The following is a 26,148-nucleotide window of genomic DNA, read 5'->3' as shown; positions in this document are numbered from 1 at the left end:
ATTTCTAATTTTTGTTATTTGAGTCTTCTCTCTTCTTTTTTTTGTTAGCCATGCTAATGGTTTGTCAATTTTATTTATCTTTTCAAAAAACCAACTTTTTGATTCGTTGATCTTTTGAATTGTTTTTTGGTTTTCAATTTCATTCAGTTCTGCTCTGATCTTAATGATTTCTTTCCGTCTGCTAACTTTAGGTTTGGATTGTTCTTGTTTTTCTAGTTCTTTAAGGTGAAGTGTTAGGTTGTTCACTTGCCATCTTTCCATTCTTCTGAAGTGAGCATTTAATGCAATAAATTTTCCCCTCAATACTGCTTTTGCAGTATCCCACAGGTTTTGGTATGATGTATCATTGTTTTCATTAGTTTCAATAAACTTTTTGATTTCCTGCTTGATTTCTTCTTGGACCCATATGTCATTAAGTAGAATGCTGTTTAATTTCCATGTGTTTGTATAGTTTCCAGAGTTTTGTTTGTTATTAATTTCTAGTTTTAATCCATTGTGGTCTGAGAAGATACATGGGATAATTCCAATTTTTTTGAATTTATTGAGACTTGATTTGTGACCTAATATGTGATCTATCCTGGAGAATGATCCATGTGCTGCTGAGAAGAATGAATATTCTGAGGTTGTTGGGTGGAATGTTCTGTAGATATCTGCCAATTCCAATTGGTCTAGAGTCTTGTTTAGATCTTGTGTTTCTCTACTGATTCTTTGCCTAGATGATCTGTCTAATATTGACAGTGGGGTGTTCAGGTCCCCTGCTATTATGGTATTAGTGTCTATTTCCTTCTTTAGGTCTAATAGAGTTTGTTTTATAAATCTGGCTGCTCCAACATTGGGTGCGTACATATTTATGATTGTTATGTCTTCTTGATGGATCAGTCCTTTTATCATTAAGTAGTGTCCCTCATTGTCTCTTTTTATGGTTTTTAGTTTAAAGTCTATTTTGTCAGATATAAGAATAGCCACTCCAGCTCGTTTTTCTTTTCTGTTTGCATGGTAAATCTTTTTCCATCCTTTCACTCTTAGTCTGTGTGAATCTTTATGGGTGAGGTGGGTCTCTTGTAGGCAGCATATAGTTGGGTCCTGCTTTTTGATCCAGTCAGCCAGTCTGTGTCTTTTAACTGGGGAATTTAAGCCTTTAACATTAAGAGTTGTTATTGAAAGGTGTTGATTTATTCCTAGCATTTTATTGATTGTTTGGTTGTCTTAGGTGTCTTTTGTTCCTTGCTTTCTGATTTACTGTTTGGTTTCTTTGTTTGTTGGTTCCTTAGGTTGTAGATAGTGTTTTTGTTAGCTTGTTTTCTCTTCATGAATGCCATTTTTATTGTACTAGCGGGTTTAGATTTTTCTTAGGTTTTTATGGCAGTGGTAGTTATTTTTCAGGAACCAAACCCAGTACTCCCTTGAGGATATCTTGTAAGGGTGGTTTTGTGGTAGTGAACTCCCGCAGTTTTTGTTTGTCTGAGAAATATACTATTTGCCTCTCATTTCGGAAGGATAGCCTTGCAGGGTAGAGTATTCTTGGCTGGCAATCTTTGTCTTTTAGTATTTTGAAAATATCATCCCATTCCTTTCTAGCTTTTAGGGTTTGTGATGAAAAGTCTGATGTTAACCTGATTGGGGCTCCCTTATAGGTGATTTGACGCTTCTCTCTTGCAGCTTTTAAGATTCTCTCTTTGTCTCTGAGTTTTGCCAATTTGACTATGACATGTCTTGGAGAAGGCCTTTTTGGGTTGAATACGTTTGGAGATCGTTGAGCTTCCTGGATCTGAAGATCTGTGATTTTTCCTATACCTGGGAAGTTTTCTGCCACTATTTTGTTGAATATGTTTTCAATGGAATCTCCATTTTCCTCCCCTTATGGAATACCCATGACTCGGATATTTGAGCGCTTGAGGTTGTCTGATATCTCTCTCAGATTTTCTTCCATGTCCTTCATTCTTTTTTCTTTCTTTTTGTCTGCTTGTGTTATTTCAAACAGCCCATCTTCAAGTTCAGAGGTTCTCTCTTCAACTTTGACAAGCCTGCTGGTTAAACTCTCCGTTGTGTTTTTTATTTCGCTGAATAACTTCTTCAGTTCAGCAAGTTCTGCTACATTTTTTTTCAGGAAATTGATTTCCTTGTATATTTCCTCTTTCAGATCCTGTATACTTTTCCTCATTTCATCATGATGTCTAGCTGAGTTTTCTTGTATCTCATTCAGTTTCCTTAGAATTATTACTCGAAATTCCTTGTCAGTTATTTCAAGGGCTTCTTGTTCTATAGGATCTAGAGTATGAGATTTATTAACTTTTGGTGGTGTACTTTCTTGATTTTTTGTATTTCTGGTGTCTTTTTTTTGGTGTTTATTCATTGTGGCAGGGGGTTTCACAGTCCACCGGTTTGAGACTAATGACTAACTAGGATGTTGCTGTGGTTGCCAATTTGGTATGGCTCCCGCCGTGACTGCTCAGTTGGCCTCTAGTGTCTTGTGTGTGTGGTTGCCTCGGGTCTTGGGCTTCTCCGGGGATCCACCTTTCTGGTCAGCTTGTACTCTGCTGGGCTGGTGGATCACGTACCACAGGGTGTGTGATCTCTGTTGAGCTTTCACTTTCTGTACCGGACTTCTCCCCGTTCCGTGTGCTCTGGCCCAGGCTGTTAGATCGTGCAGTGGCGACCCCACCGGGTGTGTGGTTTCTGTCGAGTCTCTGCCTCCCTGGCCGCACGTCTCCCCCCTCTGTGCACACTGTGCTGGGCTGGGGTGTGTCTTCTGCACCCCTCGTCTATCAGCTGGGCCTTCAAGACCCTGCTCAGCACCGCCTCGCCCAGGAAGTCTACCAGGTTTCTGCTAGGCACAGACGACCGGTCTCTCTGGGTGCCTTTGTAGCACTGTGTAGATCTTTCTCGGGTCTTGTTCACCTTTGTATCCCCCCGGTATAAACCGAGTCTAGTGCCCGCCTGCAGCCTGCTCTCCGGCAGGTTCAAGCGGACCTGGGAACTCTCCTACCACACTATTCCCAACCAGAAATTCGTTAGGCTTTTTTCCAAACTGGTGGTCGCAGAGATGGTATCTGCCTCCCAGTAACAGGAAGTTTACCGGGGCCGGAGTCCAGGGTGTGGTGGAGTGACAGTCGGCCCGCCCGTACTTCTAGCCCTCCCAAGACTGGTCGGGACGCCCCACACCCCCAGCCCTGCCAGAGAACCGCGGAGGGAGTGGGAGAGGAGGCCGGCCCGCAGGGTCCGGAAAGCCCCGCGCCAGGCTAAGCAAATGGGCTCAGTGATGACCGAGCAGGGCGGAGCTGCCCGCACCTGGGAAAATGGAGGCAGCACCGGGGCAGTGAGTGGCCTGGTGGTGCAGGCGGGAGCCGCGTGGGCATCCACCCCCCGAACAGAGCTGTGCCAGGGATCACTCACAGTGCTGTGCCAGGTCGGGCGCTCGCTCTCTGTCTCTGGTTTGTTGCCTTCCGTGTTCTCGGCGCTGCCGCCTCGGGCTGTTCAGTCGCGGCGCCGCTTGGGTGCTCCCAGGAATCTTCTTTAATGCCGGCCTGAAACCTCGAACCCTGAATAGGGCAGCTGGCCGCCTTCAGTGCGGCCCCGGCCTCCGGGATCCTGGCTGCGCCGTGTTCCCTGTTTCAAGACTCGCTTTTGCAGCTAAGAATCAGTTCTTTTCCTGCTCCACACTTCAAAGCTGTTGCCTGTAAATGAGGCAGCCTCTCCTGCCGGGGGCAAAGTGGCGTTGAGCCCCCACGACCGGCCAGCAGCAGCAGTCCTCCCTTAAGAGATGGCCAGAGGAAGGTCCACAAGCTTCCCGGCTGCCTGAGGCCCAGTGGCCACCTTTTCCACCTCAGCTACTCCGCGCCAGCCGCAGCAGCCGCTGCCATCTTGACTCTCTTTATTTACGAGTCAATTTTGAAAGCATTTTCCATTAAACTTTTATTTCATATTTTGCCTCCCTTTAACAGATTTTTCTTCAATGAGTTAAAAATATGGATTCCGAAATAGGAGGAGCACAGATTGTCAAAGTGACACCTGTTCAGCAAATGCTTGCCTCTTGTACTGGAGCTATACTGACATCACTAATAGGTAAAATTATGCTACTGATGTAGATTATGTAACTTTGAATGAATCAGTGATTCCATTTGTGTTTTACTACCTCAAATAATAATTTTGTCATTTATCCTTCATGAATGCTAATATTCCTTCATGAATGCTAATATTCCTTCATCTGTATGATAATATGAAAAGGACCTTGGACAGAGAATCAAGAGACTTGAACTTTAGTCCTTGCCTTGCCATTCTGAGGGTAAATACACTTGGGGATAGTACCTACTTCTCTCTGAACTTTATTTTTTTCATCTATAAAATTAGGGGCTTAGACTGGGAGTTCTTTGAGGTCTCTATCAACATTAAGCTTTTATGACTTTATCACCCTTTTTAAAATAGAAAGCAAGAAGATGGAATGAAATATTAACATAATGAATAATACAGACTTTGAACAATTTATAGTAGCAACAACTACAAGTAATGTTTTATTTTGCTTTCATTAACATCAAATTTCTTAAATATCTCTAGACCACATTTTTCTTTTTCTTAGTCAATTTCTTATAGACATAGCCAAATGACATAGTTATTTGATAGTTTAGCATTATAATGATTTTAAGTTGGCTAGTTTATTTAAATAAGATGACAAATCATTAGAATAAGCAAAATAATTGCTTTATGGTATAATATCCTCAGGTCAGAATTTTAGGATTGTGAATGCTTTAAAAGATCATCTAATGTGACTTCCTCATTCTCAGATGAGGCAAAGTTTTCTTAGAACAAATTTTTTTTTGATTAGTTGTTATACAGATTCATTTTCAGATATTTCAATAGACTTTTGGAACTTTTATTCCTTACCTTAGGGAACATATTTTCTTATAAATACTAGTATTTTAGTTCTAATGCTAATGGAATTGTAGTTGTAGAAATAGTCTAAATGACAGTTTAGTACTCATGAGAGAAGTATTAACAGTCTGTCTTTTCATCAATCTCTTTTATACAAAATTCAAGGGGAAAAATTAGAATATTACATTCAAGTCTACTTTAAGATAATCTTACCAATTATATAGCCATGAAGAAAAGTATGAATCAGTGTATTTGTGTTCTTCAGAAAATGTCTATACAATTTACAGGTATTACCTGCTAACTGAAACTTATGTATCTTCACAGTGACACCCCTGGATGTTGTTAAAATTCGACTCCAAGCCCAAAGCAACTCATTTCCCAAAGGTATGTGTGCTAGTTATCCTGAAAATGTTATGTTAGATATTTAAATGTTACTGCATTCATTTTGTTTCAATAATATTCTTTTTGTTAATTTATTAAAATTGATGCCTCTTTATCCTCATGCTGAAACATTTTTTTCACTATTCAGTTGTACATGATGAAGAATAGGCAAAAAACATCAAGTAAATACGAGGGTACTTCAAAAAGTTCATGGATAGGATTAAAAGATAATATATATCTTTCTATGAACTTTTTGAAGAACCCTTGTATATAACATATATAACACTTTTATGGATCTACTAATTAAAGCAGAGGACCATTATATATTTGGATATGTACCTCACAAATAAGAACAGAATTACACCTGTAGGGGACCTTAGAATCTAGCTTCCTCCTTTGTCCAAGAGATATGCCTATCCTAGAATATTCATGACTGTCATCTAAGTGTTGCTTGAATACAGTCATTGGAAATTTATTATTTTATCAGGCAGCTTGGTTAATTGCTGAACAGTAGTTTAAGTGGAATTTGAGACATCTGATTAAATATTTTTATAAGATAGGCAAAAATAGCAATTCCTTGATACAGTCTTTTACAAATTTATAAAAATAATGGCATTCAAACATATTTAAATAGCAGAAAACAGACTGTTTGGACTGTAAGAAAATTGGCTCCGATATGCATGCCACTCTGTTGAATGCATAGCAGTGAATAAACAGCAGTTGTATTTCAGATGAAGGAAAGGATAGATGGATTGTACAAAGAGACTGAAAAGGTAGTTTTCTACACATTAAAGAAAGCCTTAAAAGCAGACGGAGATGATTAGGCTTATGTATTATGAAACTCACAGAATTATATATGATTGAACAGAAAAGAGAATTTTGGCAACAAGAGTGAGTCATGAATGGGAAGGAGTTGGTATTAGAGAAAGTTGTAGTAAACTAGATGGCAGCTGACAAATGGCTGGATTGAGCAGTACAAATACAGAGAAAGGGATAAAAGCATAGCATTACATTGAGACGGACATTTTTTTTCATGATCTATTTTTGTCTGAATTTCCCTTGCATAACCAGAGTTATTTTCTGGACCAATAGAGAAGACATGCATCTGTGTTCTCTTTTCAAAACAGGTTTTCCTTCTTTTTCTTTCTTTGTCTTTCTTCTCCATTCCCTTGGATAACCTAAAGAATTTATTTTCGTGTACATTTTCTTACTACAGTTCTGAAAACAAAAAATCCACTAATGTACTTCATTACTTTCACAACTGTGAGTTGTGCCCAGTGCCATATCATTAAGCAAATAAAAATAATTATATGTTTTTTCCTATAAAGTAGAGACAATAATTTGGCTTTTTCAAGGTTATTTCTCTTGATAATTTTCTACTTCCCTCATCATAATTTCAATTTGTTCATCTGTGAAAGTAATACAGTTATGTGAAGCAATTGTGGACTGTTGGAATCTTCTTTTTTAGGAAAATGTTTTGTGTATAGTAATGGATTAATGGATCATCTATGTGTTTGTGAAGAGGGAGGCAACAAAGCATGGTATAAGAAGCCAGGAAATTTCCAGGGAACATTGGTAAGGAGATTATATTATTTAGACTCACAGTATGTTTTCTATTTTTATATTCAATCTTATATATATATATATAAGATTAAATGTATATATATATATATATGAAAGATTTCCTCATTGTAGGAGAATAAAAAGTCCATCATATTAAATCAGGAAAAGGGAAATACTTCTTTGCCTTTGAATTCTTTGTTAACTTTTTTTTTCATCAGTTCTTGCTTTTTATGTAGAAAGAAAAAGTGGGGATAACTTTTATTTTAACTAAACTTTTTTATTTTGAGATAATTGTAGATCACACATAATCTTAAGAAAAATATACTGACATCTCATGTACCCTTTCCTCAGTTTCCCCCAGTGGTAACATCTTACAAAACTAATACAATGTCACAACCAGGATGTTGACATTGATACAATTAAAATAATGAATAATTCCATCACCACAAGGATCCTTCCTGTTCCCCTTTTAGAGCCACACCCATTTTCCTTGTGCTCTCACCCCCTCCTTTACCCCTGGCAACTACTAATCTGTCCTCCATTTATATAATTTTGTCATTTCAAGAATGTTATATAAATGGGATCATAATATATATAACCTTTTGAGGTTGGCATTTTTTGCTTTGCATAATTATTTGGAGATTCATGCAGGTTTTTGCCTGTATCAATTGTTTATTCTTTTTTATTGCTCAGTAATATTCCATGGTATGGATGTACTAAAGTTTGTTTTCAGGGTTGTTTCCATTTTTTGGCTCTTATGAATAAAGCTGCTATATACGTTTGTTGACAGTTTTGTATGCAAAAGTAAGTCTTTATTCCCCTGAAATAAATGCCCCAGGTGTACAGTTGCTGAATCATATGGTAATTGCTTCTTTAAAGTTTAAGAAACTGCCAACCTCTTTTCTAGACTGGCTGTACCATTTTATATTACCATCAGCAATGTATGAGTGATTCAGTTTCTCTGAATCTTCACTAACATTCGTGTTGTCACTATTTTTATTTTAGCAACTATTCTGGTTTTAAACTTGCATTTCTCTGGTAGCTAATGATGTTGAACATCTTTTCATATGCTTATGAGCTATCAGTATATCCTCTTCATTAAAATGGCTTTTCATGTCTTTCGCACATTTTCTAATTACATTTTTTGTATTTTTACTGTTGAGTTTTGAGAGTTCTTTATATTTTTTACGCATTAGTCCTTTGTTGGATGTGTGGTTTGCAACTATTTTTTTCTCACCCTTTAACTTGTCTTTTTATCCTCTTAAACATTGCCTTTCACAGAGTAAAAGTTTTAGTTTTGATGAACTCCATTTTGTCAATATCTCCTTTTGTAGATCATGCTTTTGGTGTCAAGACTGAGAACTCTTTACTTACCTTAGACCCTGAAGATTTTCTCCTATGCTTTTTCCTAAAAGTTTTATAGCTTGTTATCTTTAAATTCTTGATACATTTTGAGTTATTTTTATATAAACTATGAGTCTGAGGTTAAGGTTTGTTTGTTGTTGCTGCTGCTGCCTATGGATGCCCAGTTCTATTTATTGAAAAGTCTGTCTTTCCTCTATGAAATTGCTTTTTGCACCTTTGTCAAAAATCAGTTTGCCATATTGGGCATATATATTTCTGAATTTTCTGTTCTGTTTTATTTCTCTATGTATCTGTTGCTCTATCAGTACCAAAGAGTCTTAATTACTGTAGCTAAGTCTTGAACTTAGGTAGACTTATTCTTCCCACTTTATACTCTTTTTTTTATTGTACAATACATGCATATATTGTATAATGATCCAATCAGAATAGTTAGCATATCTATCACCTAAACATTTATCATTTCTTTGTGGTTATAACATTCAAGATCCTCTTTTCTGGCTATCTCGAAATATACAATATGATATTATTAGCTATTGTCAGCCTAGAGCACCTTTCCTTTCTAACTGTAACCTTGCAACTTTGTACCAGTCTAGGAACCTTTCCCCAGAACAACACTCCCCACCCCCTTTCTTTCTTTCCGTCCGTCCTTCCTTCCTTCCTTCCTTCCTTCCTTCCTTCCTTCCTTCCTTCCTTCCTTCCTTCCTTCTCAATATACATTGTAGTCAATTTTCATGACCTTTTACCCATTCCTCTTCCCCCCTCTCTTTCATTGCCTCTGGTAACCACTATTCTACTCTCTTATTTCTTTTTTTTCTCTTCTTTTAAGTTACTTTTCTTAATTGATCTATGATAATTGTATATGTTTATTGAGTACTATATAATATTTGGGTACATTTACACTGTATGCAATGATCATATCAGAGTGCTTAGTATATCCATTATCTCAAATATTTGTCACCTCTTTGGGGAACATTCAACAAAATCTTGACTAGTTATTCAAAGATACACAGTTCTTTCTTGACTGTAGTCTCCCTATATTGCTTCAGAACACGAGATTCCATTCTTCCTATCTCTCTACAATTTTGTGTCCACTGACCACTGATCTTACTGGGATTTTTACAGAATTTACATTGGACATGTGTATCAATTTGGGAAGGAATGACATCTTCAAATCCGTTTTCAACCTGCCTGTATCATTACAATTGAAGTGAATTTCTTATAGACAGCATATAATTGAGTCATGTTTTAAATCTACTCTATCAGTTTTCATCTTTTAATGCAAGTGTAGATTTGTTAGGGCTTAAGCTTATGCTTACCATTTTATTTATTATTTTCTGTTTGTTCTGATTTCTATTTTTCTATTTTCTGTTTTATTTTTCTGCCTTCCTCTGTGTTACATAAAAATTCTTAGAATTTCATTTTGATTTGTAGTGTTTCTGTGTATATATTTATTTGCTGAGGCTCTAATTTTTTATTTTTTCCAAGCATGTTCATAAATAATCATTCAATGATTTTTTTGTTGGCTGCTTTAAAATCTTTGTCAGATGGATGACTAGATAAGGAAAATAGGGTATATATACACAATGGAATACTACTCCACCATAAAAAAGAATAAAATCTTGCCATTCACAGCAACATATATGAACTTAGGGAAAATTATGTTAAGTTAAATAAGCCAGGCACAGAAAGAGAAATATTGCATGTTCTCACTCATAAGTGGGAGCTAAAAAAACCCAAAAAACCCAAAAAACAAATAAATAAAGCAAGAAAGAAAGATACAACAATCACAATAATTCACTGATGTTCAAAAGGAGAGAATGGAACTGAGGCCACTAGAGGAGGGAAAGGGGGAGGGATAGGGCGGTTAGTGAGAAATTGGTAAAGGGCCACAAAAAATGATTACATTGTGTAATCATAAATATAGCAATTGTTCTGACTTGAGCATCACATATTGCACACAGGTATTAATATTCAATGATGCACCCCACAGATATGTACAATCATGTTTTAATAAATTAAATAATAAAATAAAATTTTTGTCAGATAATTCTAACATCTCTCTTATCTCAATTTTCATGTCTATTTACTGTCTCTCTTCATTCAGCTTGACATCTTCCTGGTTCTTAGAATGAAAACTGATTTTCGATTGAAGCCTGGACATTTTGATTATTCTGTTATTAAACTATGAATCTCATTTAAACATTTTAACTGGCTTTTTCTGACACTGCTTCCACAAGGGAAGTGGGATGCCACCTGGTTATTACTGGGTAGAGCTAGAAGTCCAGGTTCCCCACTTGGCTTCCATTGACACAGAGTATGAGGGAAGATCTCTTTACTGTTGGGCGGTGATGGGAGTTCTGGCCCTCCATGTGGTTTCCATTGATTCTGTGGTGGGTTAGCCTCATTACTGTTGGGTGATGGTGAAAGTCTTGACTCTCTGCTACTAGTCCTCTGATACTTCCCTAGCAGGGCGAAGTGGGGACCCTTTTTACGACCCGGTGAGGCTAAAGGTCTAAACTCTTCTACTGACCTTCTGTGACACCACCCCAATGAGGGTGTGACAGTGCATCATTACAGCCTTACAGGGGTAGAAGTCTAGGCTACCTCCTTGGCCTTTTGTTGGTATGGGTCTGGGTTGTGGTGTTTGACTAGAGAAGAGTAGTTATTGTCTAAAAGTATTCTATCTTACTCAACTTCCCCTTTCCTGAGAAAACATGCAGTCCTTTATAACTGGCTTCTTTCCCTTAGCAGAATGTTTTAAGATTCATCCATGTTGTAGCATATATGAGTGTTTTATTTCTTATTACCAAATAATATTCCATTGTATGAATATACTCCTTTTTATTTATCTATTCATCAGTTGATAGACATTTAGGTTATTTCCACTTTTTGGAATGATTAATACTGCTATGAACATTCAAAATTTTGTGTGAACATGTGTGTTAATTTCTCTTGGATATATACCAAGAGGTAGAATTACTGGGTCATATGGCAACTCTATGTTTAACCATTTGAGAAATTGCCAGACTATTTCCAAAGTGTTTACAGCATTTTACATTCCCACCAGCAATGAGGGTTCCAATTTTTCCACATTGTCATTAGTACTTGTTATTGTCTGTCTTCTTTATTTCAGCCTACCTAGTAGGTATGAAGTGCTATCTCATTGTGGTTTTGCTTTGTATGTCCTTAATGATCAATGATGTTGGAATTTTTTTCATGTGTTTTTTGGCCATTTGTATGTCTTCTTTGGAGAAACATCTATTCAAATCCTTTGCCGATTTTTAATAGTTGTTCATCTTTTTATTACTAAGTTGTAAGAGTTTATCTGTTAACAGGAGATTTCCCTTCAGCTTTTGCCTGCTTTTGATTTCTCTCTAGAGATTTCAAATAGTGAGCTTTAATGATATTTTCTCAGATTTCAAGCTTGCTGAGGAGAGTTTATCTGACCAACTCCCTGCCATTACTCTACTTCCTTTTTTTTATTATATTCTTTCAAAAGCTTTGTTTCCAAGCCCTAATCCAGAGCTGAGTGATGTAGACTTTTTTCTCTAAGGATCTAGTATTATCTAGAAATGCTTCATTTTAATTGTGTTAAAATTATTTTTTTTTTACAGAATGGACATACATAAGTCCAAGAAGCTCATAATTTAGAAATAAATACTTGAAACAATCAAATTACCAATCAGTTATCACTATAAATTTTTGTATATCAAGTTTAGGTATATATTTTGACTACTTTTTTCTGTTATAATTTTAGGATGCCTTTTTAAAAATCATTCGAAATGAGGGCATTAAATCCCTGTGGAGTGGCCTTCCCCCTACTCTGTAAGTTGAAATTTAATATTTTTTCCTACTAAATGATGTTGGTTGTTTTGTTTTGTCTTAAAATCAACATGATTGGACTAAATCTTGCATTTTTACTGTTAGAACTTTTCATTTTTCTGAAGCATTGTTTTATGAGTCTTACAACCACTCACTTATTTATTTGATGATATGATAGAAGGACTCACAGAACCTGAGAAGGTTATACTCGTGGTCATGGTACATCACAACAAAGGGATACAACACAGAATTGATAAGGAAAAAAGACATATTAAGAATTGACCAGGCATAGGTTTCCACGGTCCTCCCTTGTGGCATTGCGTAGGACACACTTATTCTTCCAACAACGCACTATGAAATGTGCAAAGTGTGTCTGCCTTGGGAAACCCACTCGAGTTTCAGAGTGTAGGGCTGTTATTGGGCATTGGTTATGTAGGTACATTCTATCTTTGTGACCATCTGTGATTAGCAAAACTTCAGACCCAGAAGGAGAGTTTATGTTTACCATGAATCACATTATTTGTACAAATCAAGCTAGACAAGTTGGTTTAGTGCTTCAGACGTACAAAAAAAACCCCCTTTATAATAGGAAACATTTCAAGGAATAAATTCCCATGAGTTGTCCAAGGGTCAGTCATGCAAACAAGCCCACCTGAAGATATAGGAAACCAAAACTGCTGTGTTAAGTCTTTGCTGCATGAGAATTTTTTCCTCATGAGAAATAAAGCATTCAGTGTTGATTGACTTTTTGCTTATTTTACTAAAACAGTAAGATATATTACAATATGTAGACTTTTCCTTCTCCAGAGCATTCTAATTCTCTACTAGCTACTGATTATATGAATTAGTATGATAAACTAGTGAGGCTGAATATAAAAATCTCAAATAATACCTTGGCTTTCTCTCCCGCATTTATTTCTAAGAACTTCCTTTATTCTCTTTTATAGAGGAAATTAATCAACTTTGAGGCATATATTTTAAACAATACCTAGGGTTATAAAGTTGGTGGCAGATTCAAGAGCACCAGTCAGTCCTGCTCTTAAATTCTCAGCATCAAACATCACTGTAGAACATAAGGCATTCCAAACTACGGTCTGTGAATGTCCTATAGTTAGACCATAAACATAGACAGGTTTCTTATTGCATTAATATTTATGATTTGATATTGCCTGTAACTTTGTGTTTGAATTTAATAATTCCCTTTCTATATTTTCACTTAAAAGAAGGTGTCATTAGAATTCCCTCAAAACTAGTGTATATAATTCTGGTGATGTTAATTGTAATTTATTTTCAGTTATGAGCTGGTGTGATATATGGTCTGTAGTTTAGAAATGTTTTATAATTGCTCATGTACTTTTTATTTCAGTGATTCTCATGGTAAACGTAATTGGGAAAGATGATCTAGGAGACCTGAAACAGATAAAACAAGTCAAGGAGATGGAGAAGTGTCCTAATTTGTCTTTCCTATTTATGACCTGAGTGTGTGCTCTTTCTGTGATCTGAATTTGATTACATAACGCTTATTAAATGCTATATGTTATAAATTATCTTCACAACTAGAATGTAAACTTTTGAAGGGAAGATACCTGCTTTATATCTTTTTATTGCCTAGTATGTTAAGCACTAATAATTTTTAAAGTAAAAGAAAAATTGTCTCCATAGGCTTTGTTTTGGTTTTTAGCTCATACAAAATATAAGCGTTTTTTTTTAGCTTATATAATAATATTTTAATTTGAGTACATTGGAGACCTTAATTTTGAACAGATGTTTTTGTGTTTTTCTAACAGTGTGATGGCGGTTCCTGCTACAATTATTTATTTTACCTGCTATGATCAATTAACTGATCTTCTGAGAGCTAAATTAGGAGAAAATGAAACTTGCATACCAATTGTGGCTGGCATTGTAGCTAGATGTAAGTAATACAAATCTTTATTTTCATTTAGATTTCTGTTTAGAGCTTCTGTTTAAATTCTGACATTCACAGATAATTTGTTTAATGTAGAGATTATTGGTAAAATATATTTTGCATTATGGTTTGTACTAATTTGTTAATATCTGTATTAGTATGTTTTCTGTTGCTTATAACAAAATACCTGAACCTGGGTAATTTATAAAGAAACAATATGTATTTCTTATAGTTTTGGAGGCTGGGAAGTCCAAAGTCCAGGAGGGGCAGATCTGGTGAGGGCCTTCTTCTTGGTGGGAACTCTCTTTAGAGTCCTATGGCAACACAGGGTGTCACTTGGCAAGAGGGCTGAGCGAGAGTCCTCTTCCTCTCCTCCTAAGGTGCTTCCTTCTCTCCTTATAAAGCCCTCAGTCTGCTCCCTGATGACTTATTGATCCGTTAACACATTAATCCATGAATTGATTAATTCATTCATGAGAGCAGGGCCATCACCATCCAATCACCTCTTAACGGCTCTACCTTTCAAATATCATTTTGGAGATTAAGTATCCAACATGAGCTTTGGAGGGGACAAACATTCAAATCATAGCAGTATCTGTACTCCAAAAGTCACATGATATGGTTATTGCTGTCAGAATGAGATGGGATCAGCCCATCTTGGTCAAATTTTGGATAGAATTTTTAGAATGACATCAGAATTAGTTCTGATTCACACGAACTTTCAAGGTGTCATTTGAGACCATACGTGATTCAGGCCAAAGTCCTGAATCATTTTCCGTATAGACTTTGGGATTATGAGTTTCATCAGTAGGAAATATGAGTGAGGTTTATTGGAGCACTAACTGGAATGAGTTTTTGTAATATTTTTAGTTGATTATAACATTTCTGGAAGTGCCCTTGAAAGAGTTGAAACAAAACATAAGGTATATGAAAATGGACTTCTTTTTTTAGTTTATTTTTTTTATTTTTTGGTGGCTGGCCATTAGAAAATAGACTTTTAAGAAATAGCTTTATCAAAGGAAAAAATCTGTGCAAATATGTTGCCATCATTAGATGTTTGATTTTAACATTTGCAGACATTTCAGAATACAAGTTTAAAATATCATAAAATTCATGAAATACTAATTTTTGTGTGTGTGTTTTCATAGTACATGGATTTATTTTTTTTCTTTGATTTGCTTATTTGTATTAGTTGGTGCAGTAACTGTAATAAGTCCCTTAGAATTGATTAGAACCAAAATGCAGTCTAAGAAGTTTTCTTACAAGGAAGTACACCAATTTGTCAGCAAGAAAGTGTCTGAAGATGGTTGGATTTCCCTCTGGAGGGGCTGGGCTCCTACTGTTCTTAGAGATGTACCTTTCTCAGGTAAGATTTATCTTATTAGTATCTGCTAAATTTTAGGTAGCTTTGTCTTATTCATATATTGCTTTCACTAGATTTTAAAAACCTTTACAGTTAAATTATCTTCTGTAGTAACTACAGACTAACTCCTAGTTCATTATTGGGCTCTCAGATCTTTGCAAGCCTTTATTGAATAGTTTCTAATGCAAGCCTATTTTTCTTTTCTTTTTATGCTTAATTTTCTTTTAAATGTTAATTGGTGAGTACTCATCTTCAGAGATTGCAAACTACTTTTAACATTATTCTAAATAAGTCATAATAAGGTAACTAAACTACTGCAAATGAGAATATTATAAAATCCATTTAAGACCACCTTTGAATTATATGGAGTTGTACTTTTTCAGTTATTAAAAATAAACATTTGCCCATTAAATGAGTATCCTGTAAAACATTATTATAACTCAGGTAGGTGATTGTGTTCATCATTGAATTATGAAGAGGGAAAATCATGGAAAGTGAAAAGTACAAATCTAACAATAACTTGTAGAATGTGCATATCTTAGTTGTATTTTTCTTGTGAATCATAGACGTTTCCACTTAAGACCTGAAAGAAATAGTTATTGAGAAAAGCCCTTGTATTAACGTTTGTTTCTTTTTCACTTTTTGTTAATCCTTTATTAATGATTTCTTATACACGTTTCTTTTTTTTTTTTTGTCGTTTTTTCGTGACCGGCACTCAGCCAGTGAGTGCACCGGTCAGTCCTATATAGGATCCGAACCCGCGGCGGGAGCGTCGCGGCGCTGCCAGCGCAGCACTCTACCGAGTGCGCCACGGGCTCGGCCCCTTATACACGTTTCTAAGCATCTTTCCCTTTTGTATTTTGTTGTATCAATCTTTTGTATTCAGTTATGCTGTTTAGAAATATACAGTATGTAAGTAATCATAGATTCCTATGCCAATTATGTTCTTTACTTTTTTATTATATATTTGGCATGTAAAATAATATATGTTATGAAGTATAGTAATAAAATGAATACCTGTGAACTCACCACTTCAAATTATGAGCTATAGAACATTGCATTTTTTTTAATCCTGAGACCATATATATGCTTTTTCACTGTCAACGTGCCCACTTAGTAACCACTATACTAAATTTTTATCACTCATTTGATTTTTTTAAAAAAAATAGTTTTTCCATATATATATTATTTCTAAATAATATATTATTTAGTTTTACCTATTTTGGGAGCTTAAAAAAAAATCCTTTTTTTACTGAAGAATTTTCCTAAGATTCATTCTTGTTTTTGTATGTAACTGTGTTTTCTTCATTTTTACTCGTTTATGTATGAGTAAACAAGTAAACAGCACTACTATGAAATTTTTTAAACAGTTTCTTGGGGCATCTATGCAAGAGTTTCTCCTTATTGGATTTGCTGGTTCATATACATATATACATTTCTAATTTTACTTAGTAATATTGAACTCGTTTCTAAAGTGATTGTGCGGACCTATACACCAACCAGCAATGTATGAGATTTCCTGCTGTTTCATAACCTTACCAGCCCTTTTATTGTCAAAATTCTTAATTTAAAGTGGTATCTCAGTTTAATTTGCATTTCTCTGATTATTGACTGTTTCATTGGCCATTCATTTATCCATAATCAATTTGGGATTATGGACTGAAATAGGTATTCAATTTCATTTCCCTCATATGAATAGCTAGTTATCCCAGCATCATTTATTGAATAACCACAGTTGCTCTGAGGATCTGCAGTACCACCTCTGTCATATTAAATTTTTGTGTATGCATGATTTGTTTCACTGGTTAATTTGTCTAACCCGGTGCGAATACTACACTGTCTAAATTACTAGTGCTTTGTAAAAAGTCACCTTGGTGATGTCACCTTATTTTTCTTCCCTAGGCATGTCATATCTCTTTATATTAATAACCAGTCTTCTTCAAAGTGTTTTAGTAGAGATTTAAAATTTTCATCATAAAAGTTGTATACATCTTTTTTTAAGCTTTATTTATAGGTAACCTCCTCTCCCCACTTCCCACCAACTTTTAGTGGCTATTTTAAAAGCTGTTTTTTTTAAAAAATTATGTTTTCTAAATCTTTGTAGCTGGTACAGTTGCAATTGATTTTTATGTATTAGCTTGTATCTAGCTATCTTTTAAAACTGTTATAAATTGTAATTTGTCTGAATATCTTTTGGGTTTTCTATGCAGACAGTAACACTGTGTGTAAATTATGACTTTATTGTCTTCATTTTTAATTATCATAGCTTCTTCTATCTTACTTGCTGCCTAGTACAGTTTTGAATAGTAGTAATAATAATGAGCATCCCTATCATTTTCTTCATTTTGAAGGTAATGTTCTGTTCCACCATTAATTATTTTTGCTATAGGTTTGCGATTGATATCCTTTATCGAGTTAAAGAAGTTCCCTTTTGTCTCTAGGTTTCCAAGAAATTTGCTTGCTTTAGAATGAGAGTGTTAAATTTTATCACATGCTTTTATGTTATCATTAGATGATACCATGGTTTTTTTAAGTGTGGTATATGACATTTAAAAGTTTTATTATATTAATTACGTTTCCATTTCTGGGATAACCCATCATAGTCATAGTGGATGATTTTCATGAAATACTTCTGGCTTCAGTTTATTATTATTTTTTTTTTAGGATTTTTACACCTGTGTTCCTGAATAGATTGGCTTTTACTTTTCCTTTTTTCTACTGTTCTTGTCAGGTTTTAGAATTATAGTCCTACTTTACTGATATATAATATCTTTTGTTTTAAGACTGCTAGACTATTACTGAGCATTTTGCTCTTTTTTAATTAAAAAAAAATTTTTTTTTTTTACATCTCATCTCGTAGGTGCCTAAGCAGAAGCAAGGCATGTCAAGGTTAAAATTCCTCTTTTCCTTTAACATATACCTCGTAAATCTTTTCTTTAAAGTACACATTTTATTTCTAAATATGTGCTCATTTCATTCTCTGTTTTTATAGCAATGTACTGGTATAACTATGAAATTTTAAAGAAGTGGTTGAGTGAGAAATCTGGTTTGTATGAACCAACATTTATGATCAACTTTACTTCAGGGGCATTGTCTGGTTCTGTAAGTTTATTCTTTTGTTGTTAGTATTCCAGAAAAATGATAATTGTTGTAATATGTAGCATTTCATGCATACAGCACTTTTAGGCTGCACTGCTTTAAATATTTTCTAAGTATGTACTATCCTATTTTAAGAAAATAGATGATTAGCCATTAAAGTAGTTTAAAATATACTTTGTATTTATTTTTTATTGTGTTTTTCTGAGAAACGTGGATTTGTTAGATCATTAAAGTTATGATAATGATAATAATTTAAATAGTGCTTTATTATACCTCAAAAAGTTCATAGGAAGATTTGTATTCTTTTAATTCTATTTTTCCACAAGGTTTTAAAAGTACCCTTGTTATTTTCAGTTTATTAGTTAATAAATGCTAGTAAATCTGATTAGGTAATATTTTATGGAGTGTCATCCCATATGTATAATTGAATTGAATAGAAGCAGTTCTATCCTCTGCTGCTAATTCCTGTTTTTTTGGAAACATCTTGGCTTACTAAATATTTCTTAAAAGAATTTCAAGAAAAATTACCATTTTTCTTGAAAGGGAAGGATCTCAAATGACAATTTTGGGGTAGTAGAGAGTTTACCTTTTCCTACCCCTCCATACAATTGAAAGTCATGTAGTGGGTTTTCTTTATGGAGATTCACATCACCATCACCTTGGCTATAAAGAGTTTTCTTATACTGACATACTTGCAAAATGAGTTTGTGATAATTTACAGTGAGACACTGACATATTGGAACCACCTAAAAACAAGAGGGAAGGGGCAGAGTGAAGTGATGGAGACCTGCAGAAAAATGCTGGAATAATAGATCAGAAAACCTAGGCTAAGGAAGCCACCATGATTTAGTTCAAAATTTAGACATCAATATTCCCAGATCTAAGATCTGTCAAATTAAGCCTAGTGGATTATAAGTTTATGGAGCCAAAAAAGCAATTAGCATTATTGAACAGTTGCTTCAGTATGGTGTACCAGCTTTTACAGTAATATGAAGGAAAGTTCTCTATTTTACTATTTCTGCTTACCATAGAAAATTTATTTTTAATGATTTTTTAATGATCTAGAAATGTTGCTGCCTTTTGACAATTTTCAAATAAAAAATCGTCTCTGCAACAGCAAAAGCACATGAATATGACTGTGGCCAGACTTTCTGTTAGAAAACAAAACAGCCTAAACCATATCATTTTAAAAAGTGTCAAAGAGGCTTACATAACAATGTAAGCTACCTTTTGCTACTACATAGTAGATTGTGGAGATGTAGAAGCAATAATTGATTTTTATCTTACCTGAGCTCTTTGAAACTGATTTCAAGAACTTAAATCAACAAATGGTTGGGGTGAAATAAAATATAAGTGATTTTAAAGGGCATTCTGCGAGCATATTGAGCAAATGTGAGTTGGGAAGCAAAAAGTAGAGACCAGATTTTACTTTTCATGGCTGTTGTATCAAATATCATGTGAACATTCTTAGAAGAATTTAATTATTCTTTTTAAAAGAACCTCCCGGCTGGCTGGTTAGCTCACTTGGTTAGAGCATGGTGATGATAATAAACAGCACCAAGAAAGGTCAAGGGCTCAGATCCTTGTACTGACCAGCCACTGAAAAAAAAATTTAAAAACCTCCTTTAATTGAGGCATTATGGAAATGATTGTAAAGTTGAATCATTTTGAGAAAAAAATTTTTAAATGTGATTTGTGAACCATAGTAACTATATTTGATAATACTCAAAACCCATAAAGAAAAGGTGTATAGAACTAAAAGTTGAAAGTCTATTTTCTTTAACTTAATTTTTATCGTATTCAATTTTAAAACATTTGTTGAAAAGTTTTAAATGCTCACAATACTTGAAAGTTTCTGCTTTAAAATATGTGTAATACCTTCATGAGAAGTAAAGGAATAATGGAATATACAGGAGCATCAGAAATTGTCAATACTGGTTTTGGAGTCAGAGAAGTCTGGTTGGAATTCTGGTTCTCCCACTAGTAGCTGTGTGGCCTCTGGAAAGCAAGGGAACTTTTCTGAGACTATTTTTGAGTTTCATGAGAAACACATAAGATATACATCTGTTTTCTTTAACAAAAACTTAAATATATATATATGTATCTGGTTCATTGTAAAGTTGTTATGATTTTTATTTTTATCCTTATTATATAATATGCTAATTGGAAGAATATAAAATATTTTAGGAAAAATTAAAAGGTAGATTTAAATTAATCAATTTTACTTTTTGACAGTTTGCAGCTGTTGCAACTTTACCGTTTGATGTAGTAAAAACACAAAAGCAGACACAACTTTGGACATATGAATGTCATAAAAGTAAGTTGAAATAATTTAAAGCATTTTTAAGATGCCGTTTCTGTTTTCCTTTCCAGATGTTAAGTTAGCAGTATCTAAAATAAGGAAAACAAGATTTTTTTTTCCTCTCTGGCCTTATTTATTTAAATGAATCTTATATACTGTTAGAATGGAATACTCAGAAAAAATGCTCTAAACCCCAACAAAAAATTTAAGAAATTTTAAAGTCTAAATGTTTCTTGACTGCTATCAGTTGTCTCATACCTGCTATAAAGAATAAGTTCTTTGTTAGTCAAAAGGTAGGTAGTTTTATGGTATTCTTTTTTACAGTTCATTTTCACATTTATTTCAAATGTTCATTTTTATTCTCCTTGTAAGTATTCTTTCAAATAAACCAATACAATAAATCAGGACAAATTAGGATAAAGGATAGAAAATTACTAGGAAACCTTTTTTCTCTTAATATGTTTTTCATTAGTATGTATATACATTTTCCTTTTTTGTTTGTCTTTTAGCTTCCTTCGTTTTGGTACTTTTAAAAATATCTATTATCCCCATCTATTTTTACTTTTTTGTAACCCATAATTTCTTCTCTATTAACAGTGTACTCTTATTTGCTTCTACTAGATCCCCTCTGTCACCATTTCTCTTTAGAAAGTGTAGCAAACCCATGGGAAACTGTCCACTACAAAATTGTGTTATGTAAGCCTTGTGATAAGCCTGTTATAATGTAAATAAACTGTTCTAACCTATGACAATAATATTTTGCCTAAATAATAAAATAGGTTTTATAATGTTGAAAGAAACATTGATTATAGACCTCTGCAATTGAATCTGATGGGTATTGTTAACAACCTTGTCTTTGACCTACCAAATACCTAGTCCCCTCTAATATTTGAAGCTAATAAAAAACCTGGAGGTAATCAAAATTTTATTATACCAGGATTCTCCCACTTCCCTGTTTTAGGCATGAGTCTTCTATCTGCCTAAGCCCTGTCCGTCCTCATTTGATAGTTCAAATTATTTTGTTTCATTCTTCCTTCTTGCTCATCAGAATCTTTTTTCTCCTGTGAAGCAAACTATTTAATATAGTAGGAATATTCTCTTTGGTGTAATTTATCGTAAGTGGTTAATGACTATGGCTGAGGAGGTAGTGGTGGTCATATTGGTGATGAGAGAGAAGATTCTCCTGTAGGGAATCTGTATGGGTCGATTCTGACGCACACTATAAGTTTGAGAGCTACTTACCTAGGTAAATAATCATTGGAGTCACCTGAGGTGCTTTTTCACTATATCTAAAGCTGGGCATCGCTCCCAGTAGATTCTCATTTAATGGATCTACGGTGGGGCTCTAGCTTGTGTATTTTGAAAATGTTCCCTAGGTGATTGTGTTGTACATCCTTATTGAGACTGGCACCAGGGATCCAATCTTTATTAGATTTAACTCTTACCTATGACTGCTTTTTTATAATTAGTGTTTCTCCATTTAAACCCAAAAGGAGAAGCCAAACTTAAGAGTTGGTTTTTAATTTTCCATTAACATCATTGGTCACTTTTACCTGTTACTGTGCCTCCAGCTATGAACCAATTGTTTAAAGGTTTAGCAAGATAAATTTCTGTTGCAAACTGCACATCTGATTTCAGTGATAAACAGCCCATAATTATTCTCATTATTTGTATTGTTATTTATCCCCACCAAATAAGTAAGGTGGCTTCATTTACAAGTGGTTTCCTCCATTCCATAGCTCGACTATACCAAATCCATTATCTCTAAGCAAAAAAGAAAACATGAAGTATTGCATATAGAATGATGGTCAGTTCCATGCAAGAATATTATCTCTGTGTCAACACACTGAGACCACTTCTCCCATTCTTCTTCCATTAGTCAATTACTGATTGAGTGCCTATGCTGTGTCAGGGACAATGCTGGTATATACAGATAAATGAGACAGTATCCAAATCCTCAAAGTGTTTAAATCTGCTGGAGAAGAGGCTGCATTCAGAAGCACATTAGGATGTAGTTAAGTTCCAGATCCTATAATACAGATACCTCATTTATGAGTGCATCATTCATATTTAATTTCCAAAAATTTAATCTCTGGTTTCAACTTTTTAAGCTTGGGCCAAATCCATCTGTTTTCCAGAGGTTGAACTTTTTCTCTGAACATATTCAATATATTAAAACACTATTTAAACAATATATAATTCTTTTAACGTCTTTAATTTTAATTTTTAATATTTGATATTTAGTGAATTAATTTTAATATTTAAAACAATCTTTTAAAGCAGAAATAAAAGAATCATTAAAATGGTTATACCTGGCAAATAAACTTATTAAAAAATGCTCCATCTTAGTAGTAATGTGGAACAGTACTAAGAGGACATTTTATACCAATTGGATTGTTGGGGAGGGTGTAGAACACTGGGAACTCTTCATGCCATGATGGTGACAGTATACATTTGGAACAACTGCTTTGGAAAACAATCTGGCAATATCAAGGAATGTCCTTTGAGTTATCAGTTTCACTCCTAGATACGTGCCCTTGTGAAACTTTGCACATATACAAAAATATTCACTGCAAGATTCTTATTAATAACAAAAAGTTAGAAACTACCAAATGTCTCGGCAGCAAAATGGGTAAATCATGATAATCCATATATGCACAATATCATACAGCAATTAAAATGAACAAAGTATAGCTGCACTTGCCAACATAGATAATCCTAAAGGAACATTGCAGGAGTAAATGTATAGTATGATATCATTCATATAAAGTTTTAAAGCCGTACAAACAAGAATATATTTTTCAGATGTAAAAATTTAAACAAATTTATGAGGAAGATAAAGACAGACAAGGGAGTACTTACCTCTGAGGAGAGAGGAATATATAGAGGGCTTCAATTGTATCTGAAATATACACTTGTTACAATTTAATAAATTTGGATGGTCAGTGAGTGTTTATTATTTTCTGTGCTTTTCTGTATGCCTGAAATATTTAATAAAAGTGTTTCTTTACAATGTAAGAAGTTGCTTATTACTTGTAGGAATAGCTCTATAATGTTGAAACTTTAGGCAGGAGAACTGTTGAGGTGCCACTAGAGCTCGGCACTGGCTTACATTCAGTTGATACTCTCTTTTTGTTATTCTCTTTTACGTTAAAGTAGTTTCACCCTGATATGAGTTCTACAAGGTTAGAAATAACCTGGCTACTTGATCTCATTTCTTTCATGTGTTTCTAAAATGCAAATTAAATCATTTAAACATGAAGTAAAAGTTTCCAACTTGTAGTATAAAGTTGTCATTGACTTTCTTTAGAAAGTTAAATTTCATTCATAAGCACTTTGTAATATAACAGTTTTAAAATAACTTCTTTCTGTTGGATTGCTACAGTGTATTTACTATATTGTTAGTATAGCTTGTTAAAATCACAAGGCCTCATTATCTTTACAGTCAGAGATTCTGACATTATATATAAATAAAATTTTGAAATAATGAGTCCTACTCCATTAAGTGGCAAAATTCTAAAAAGCCATTTTTGAAGGATATTTTTCTGTAATGTCCCCCCCTTTTTCCCAGGCTTGCTTAGTAGTACGTATTTTAATCTTTCTTAATGACTCAGGGTTGTCATCAGTGTAAACACTGATTACTTGTAGAGTTTTATAATGCACCTCACAGAAGCTAGACGGGGTAATATAGGATTGTTTGCCCATCATCCAGCTGGTCTCAAACCAAGACTTTGAAATCTTCAGCTTGTCATCTGTCATATTGTTTACATGGTATATGTCTACTTATTAGACTTTTTAAAATTCCAGCTGCTTAAGATCAATATGTAAAATGAAGGTAAGCTAACTTTGTGTGAACAGTTCATTCATAATCTTCATGTTTGAACTTCAGTGACAAATTAACAAAATTAGTTTTTTATTTTGTTTTTTCTTTTTTTCTTTTTTCCAGCTGCTGGAATGGGTGCAAATAAGTGGGATGTTACTGTTAGCTAAAATCTGTCTTTTTGAGGACATAGCACTGGTCTAATTTATTTCAAGACTAGCACATCTATAAAGTAGGACACAACTAGGAAAAATGAGCTACAGAACTTCTTTTTGGGAAGAAAAAAATCTTTTTAAACTGTATACAATAAAATTTAAATAAGAAATGGTTATCAGGACTTTTCTTTGGCATTAGATATCCCATGAAGTTTTTTATAAATCTTTAAAATTTTCATTATAAAGTATTTTTAAGCCATGGAAAAAAGTATAAAGAATACTACCATCAGTTTCATCAAGCTTAAGAAACAAGCAGCATCAATTCAAGGGAAGCCTTCTATTTTTTCCTCTTTATTGCATTCATTTCTATACACCTTTAAACTTACAGCCTTTTTCCAGTTTCTTTTTAATGAATCCAACTATTAAAAATAAATCTTAAAATAGACCTTGAAGTAACCATATTTGTTCTTATTGTAATGAAATTATATACCCCTGAAGGCTGTAAACACTATCTTATATGTATTATCTGTATTAGAAATTATTAAGTTGTGAATTATAATAGCATTATTCTTTATTTTAATATTTAGTTTCTATGCCTTTACATATGTCAACCTGGGAGATAATGAAGAACATTGTTGCTAAAAATGGATTTTCTGGATTATTTGCAGGTAAAAATATTTGCTTTACTGAATCGAGTAGAATTATTACTTTTAAGTCTGTCACCTTCTAAAATTAACTTTCAGGAGTAAGTTACAAGTAACATTCCACATTTGTTATTTTCTTCTAAATATCTTTGCTATATGTTAAGAGAAATGTTAAATGACAGTAGGTTTACTATCAATAAGGTAAAATTTCTGTATAATGTAATATGGAATTGAAGTGAGGAGTGAACAGTTTGATCTGTTCTTTGCTATAAATTTATGGTACAAAATTTGATATATCACTTCTTTTAATTTGATCAGTATCAGAATGAAGCCAAATAAATTATATTTTAAAAAATAAGGTAAATCTGTTCTGATTTTTCCTATTCTCTTTTCAGGCCTAATTCCTCGCTTAATTAAAATTGCTCCTGCATGTGCAGTTATGATCAGTACATATGAATTTGGAAAAGCTTTTTTCCAGAAACAAAATGTTAAAAGGCAACAATAATAGTGATGCTGTTTCTACTTGAAATAACAAGATGGAGACTCTTAGGCAAGAACTTTTTTCATCATTATTCTCTCACCATGATTTTGTCTTTCCTATAATTTAAATGAATCGTAATTTCTACTTTACCTGTAAATCATAATCCTAATTTTAAAGTAAATTTTATCCTATTTTTGGACATTCTGAAAAAGATATTCCAGAAACCACAATCATTGAGCATTCTTGTAAAGAAAAGAAAATTACTCATTAGCACCAAAAGCAGTCACTAAGAGTTTGGTATTATACATTTCAGTGTAACTTAATCTTATTGGGAATATGTCAGATACATGATAACTTTTTGAATTGTGTGCTGAATGATGA

General features: G+C 33.9%; 1 protein-coding gene across 1 annotated transcript in view; it reads left to right on the top strand.

Annotated features, from left to right (window-relative positions):
* The window catches only part of SLC25A40 (solute carrier family 25 member 40), a 48,180-nt gene extending 22,284 nt beyond the window's left edge, over positions 1-25,896 (top strand). Inside the window, exons 3-12 of the mRNA XM_063099444.1 lie at positions 3,942-4,062; positions 5,191-5,250; positions 6,716-6,822; positions 11,933-12,000; positions 13,785-13,909; positions 15,096-15,269; positions 18,259-18,368; positions 20,601-20,682; positions 25,230-25,310; positions 25,682-25,896. Of these exons, the coding sequence (XP_062955514.1) occupies positions 3,966-4,062; positions 5,191-5,250; positions 6,716-6,822; positions 11,933-12,000; positions 13,785-13,909; positions 15,096-15,269; positions 18,259-18,368; positions 20,601-20,682; positions 25,230-25,310; positions 25,682-25,791 (1,014 nt within the window). The 5' untranslated portion in view covers positions 3,942-3,965 and the 3' untranslated portion in view covers positions 25,792-25,896. The remainder of the gene's footprint in view (positions 1-3,941; positions 4,063-5,190; positions 5,251-6,715; positions 6,823-11,932; positions 12,001-13,784; positions 13,910-15,095; positions 15,270-18,258; positions 18,369-20,600; positions 20,683-25,229; positions 25,311-25,681) is intronic.
* Positions 25,897-26,148: the final 252 nt, after the last annotated feature.

The sequence above is a fragment of the Cynocephalus volans genome, chromosome 6 (genome assembly GCF_027409185.1).
Source record: "Cynocephalus volans isolate mCynVol1 chromosome 6, mCynVol1.pri, whole genome shotgun sequence".
In the NCBI taxonomy this organism is placed as follows: Eukaryota; Metazoa; Chordata; class Mammalia; order Dermoptera; family Cynocephalidae; genus Cynocephalus; species Cynocephalus volans.
The sequence above is the reverse complement of the archived record's forward strand: the minus strand, read 5'-3'. Positions and strand labels throughout refer to the sequence as shown.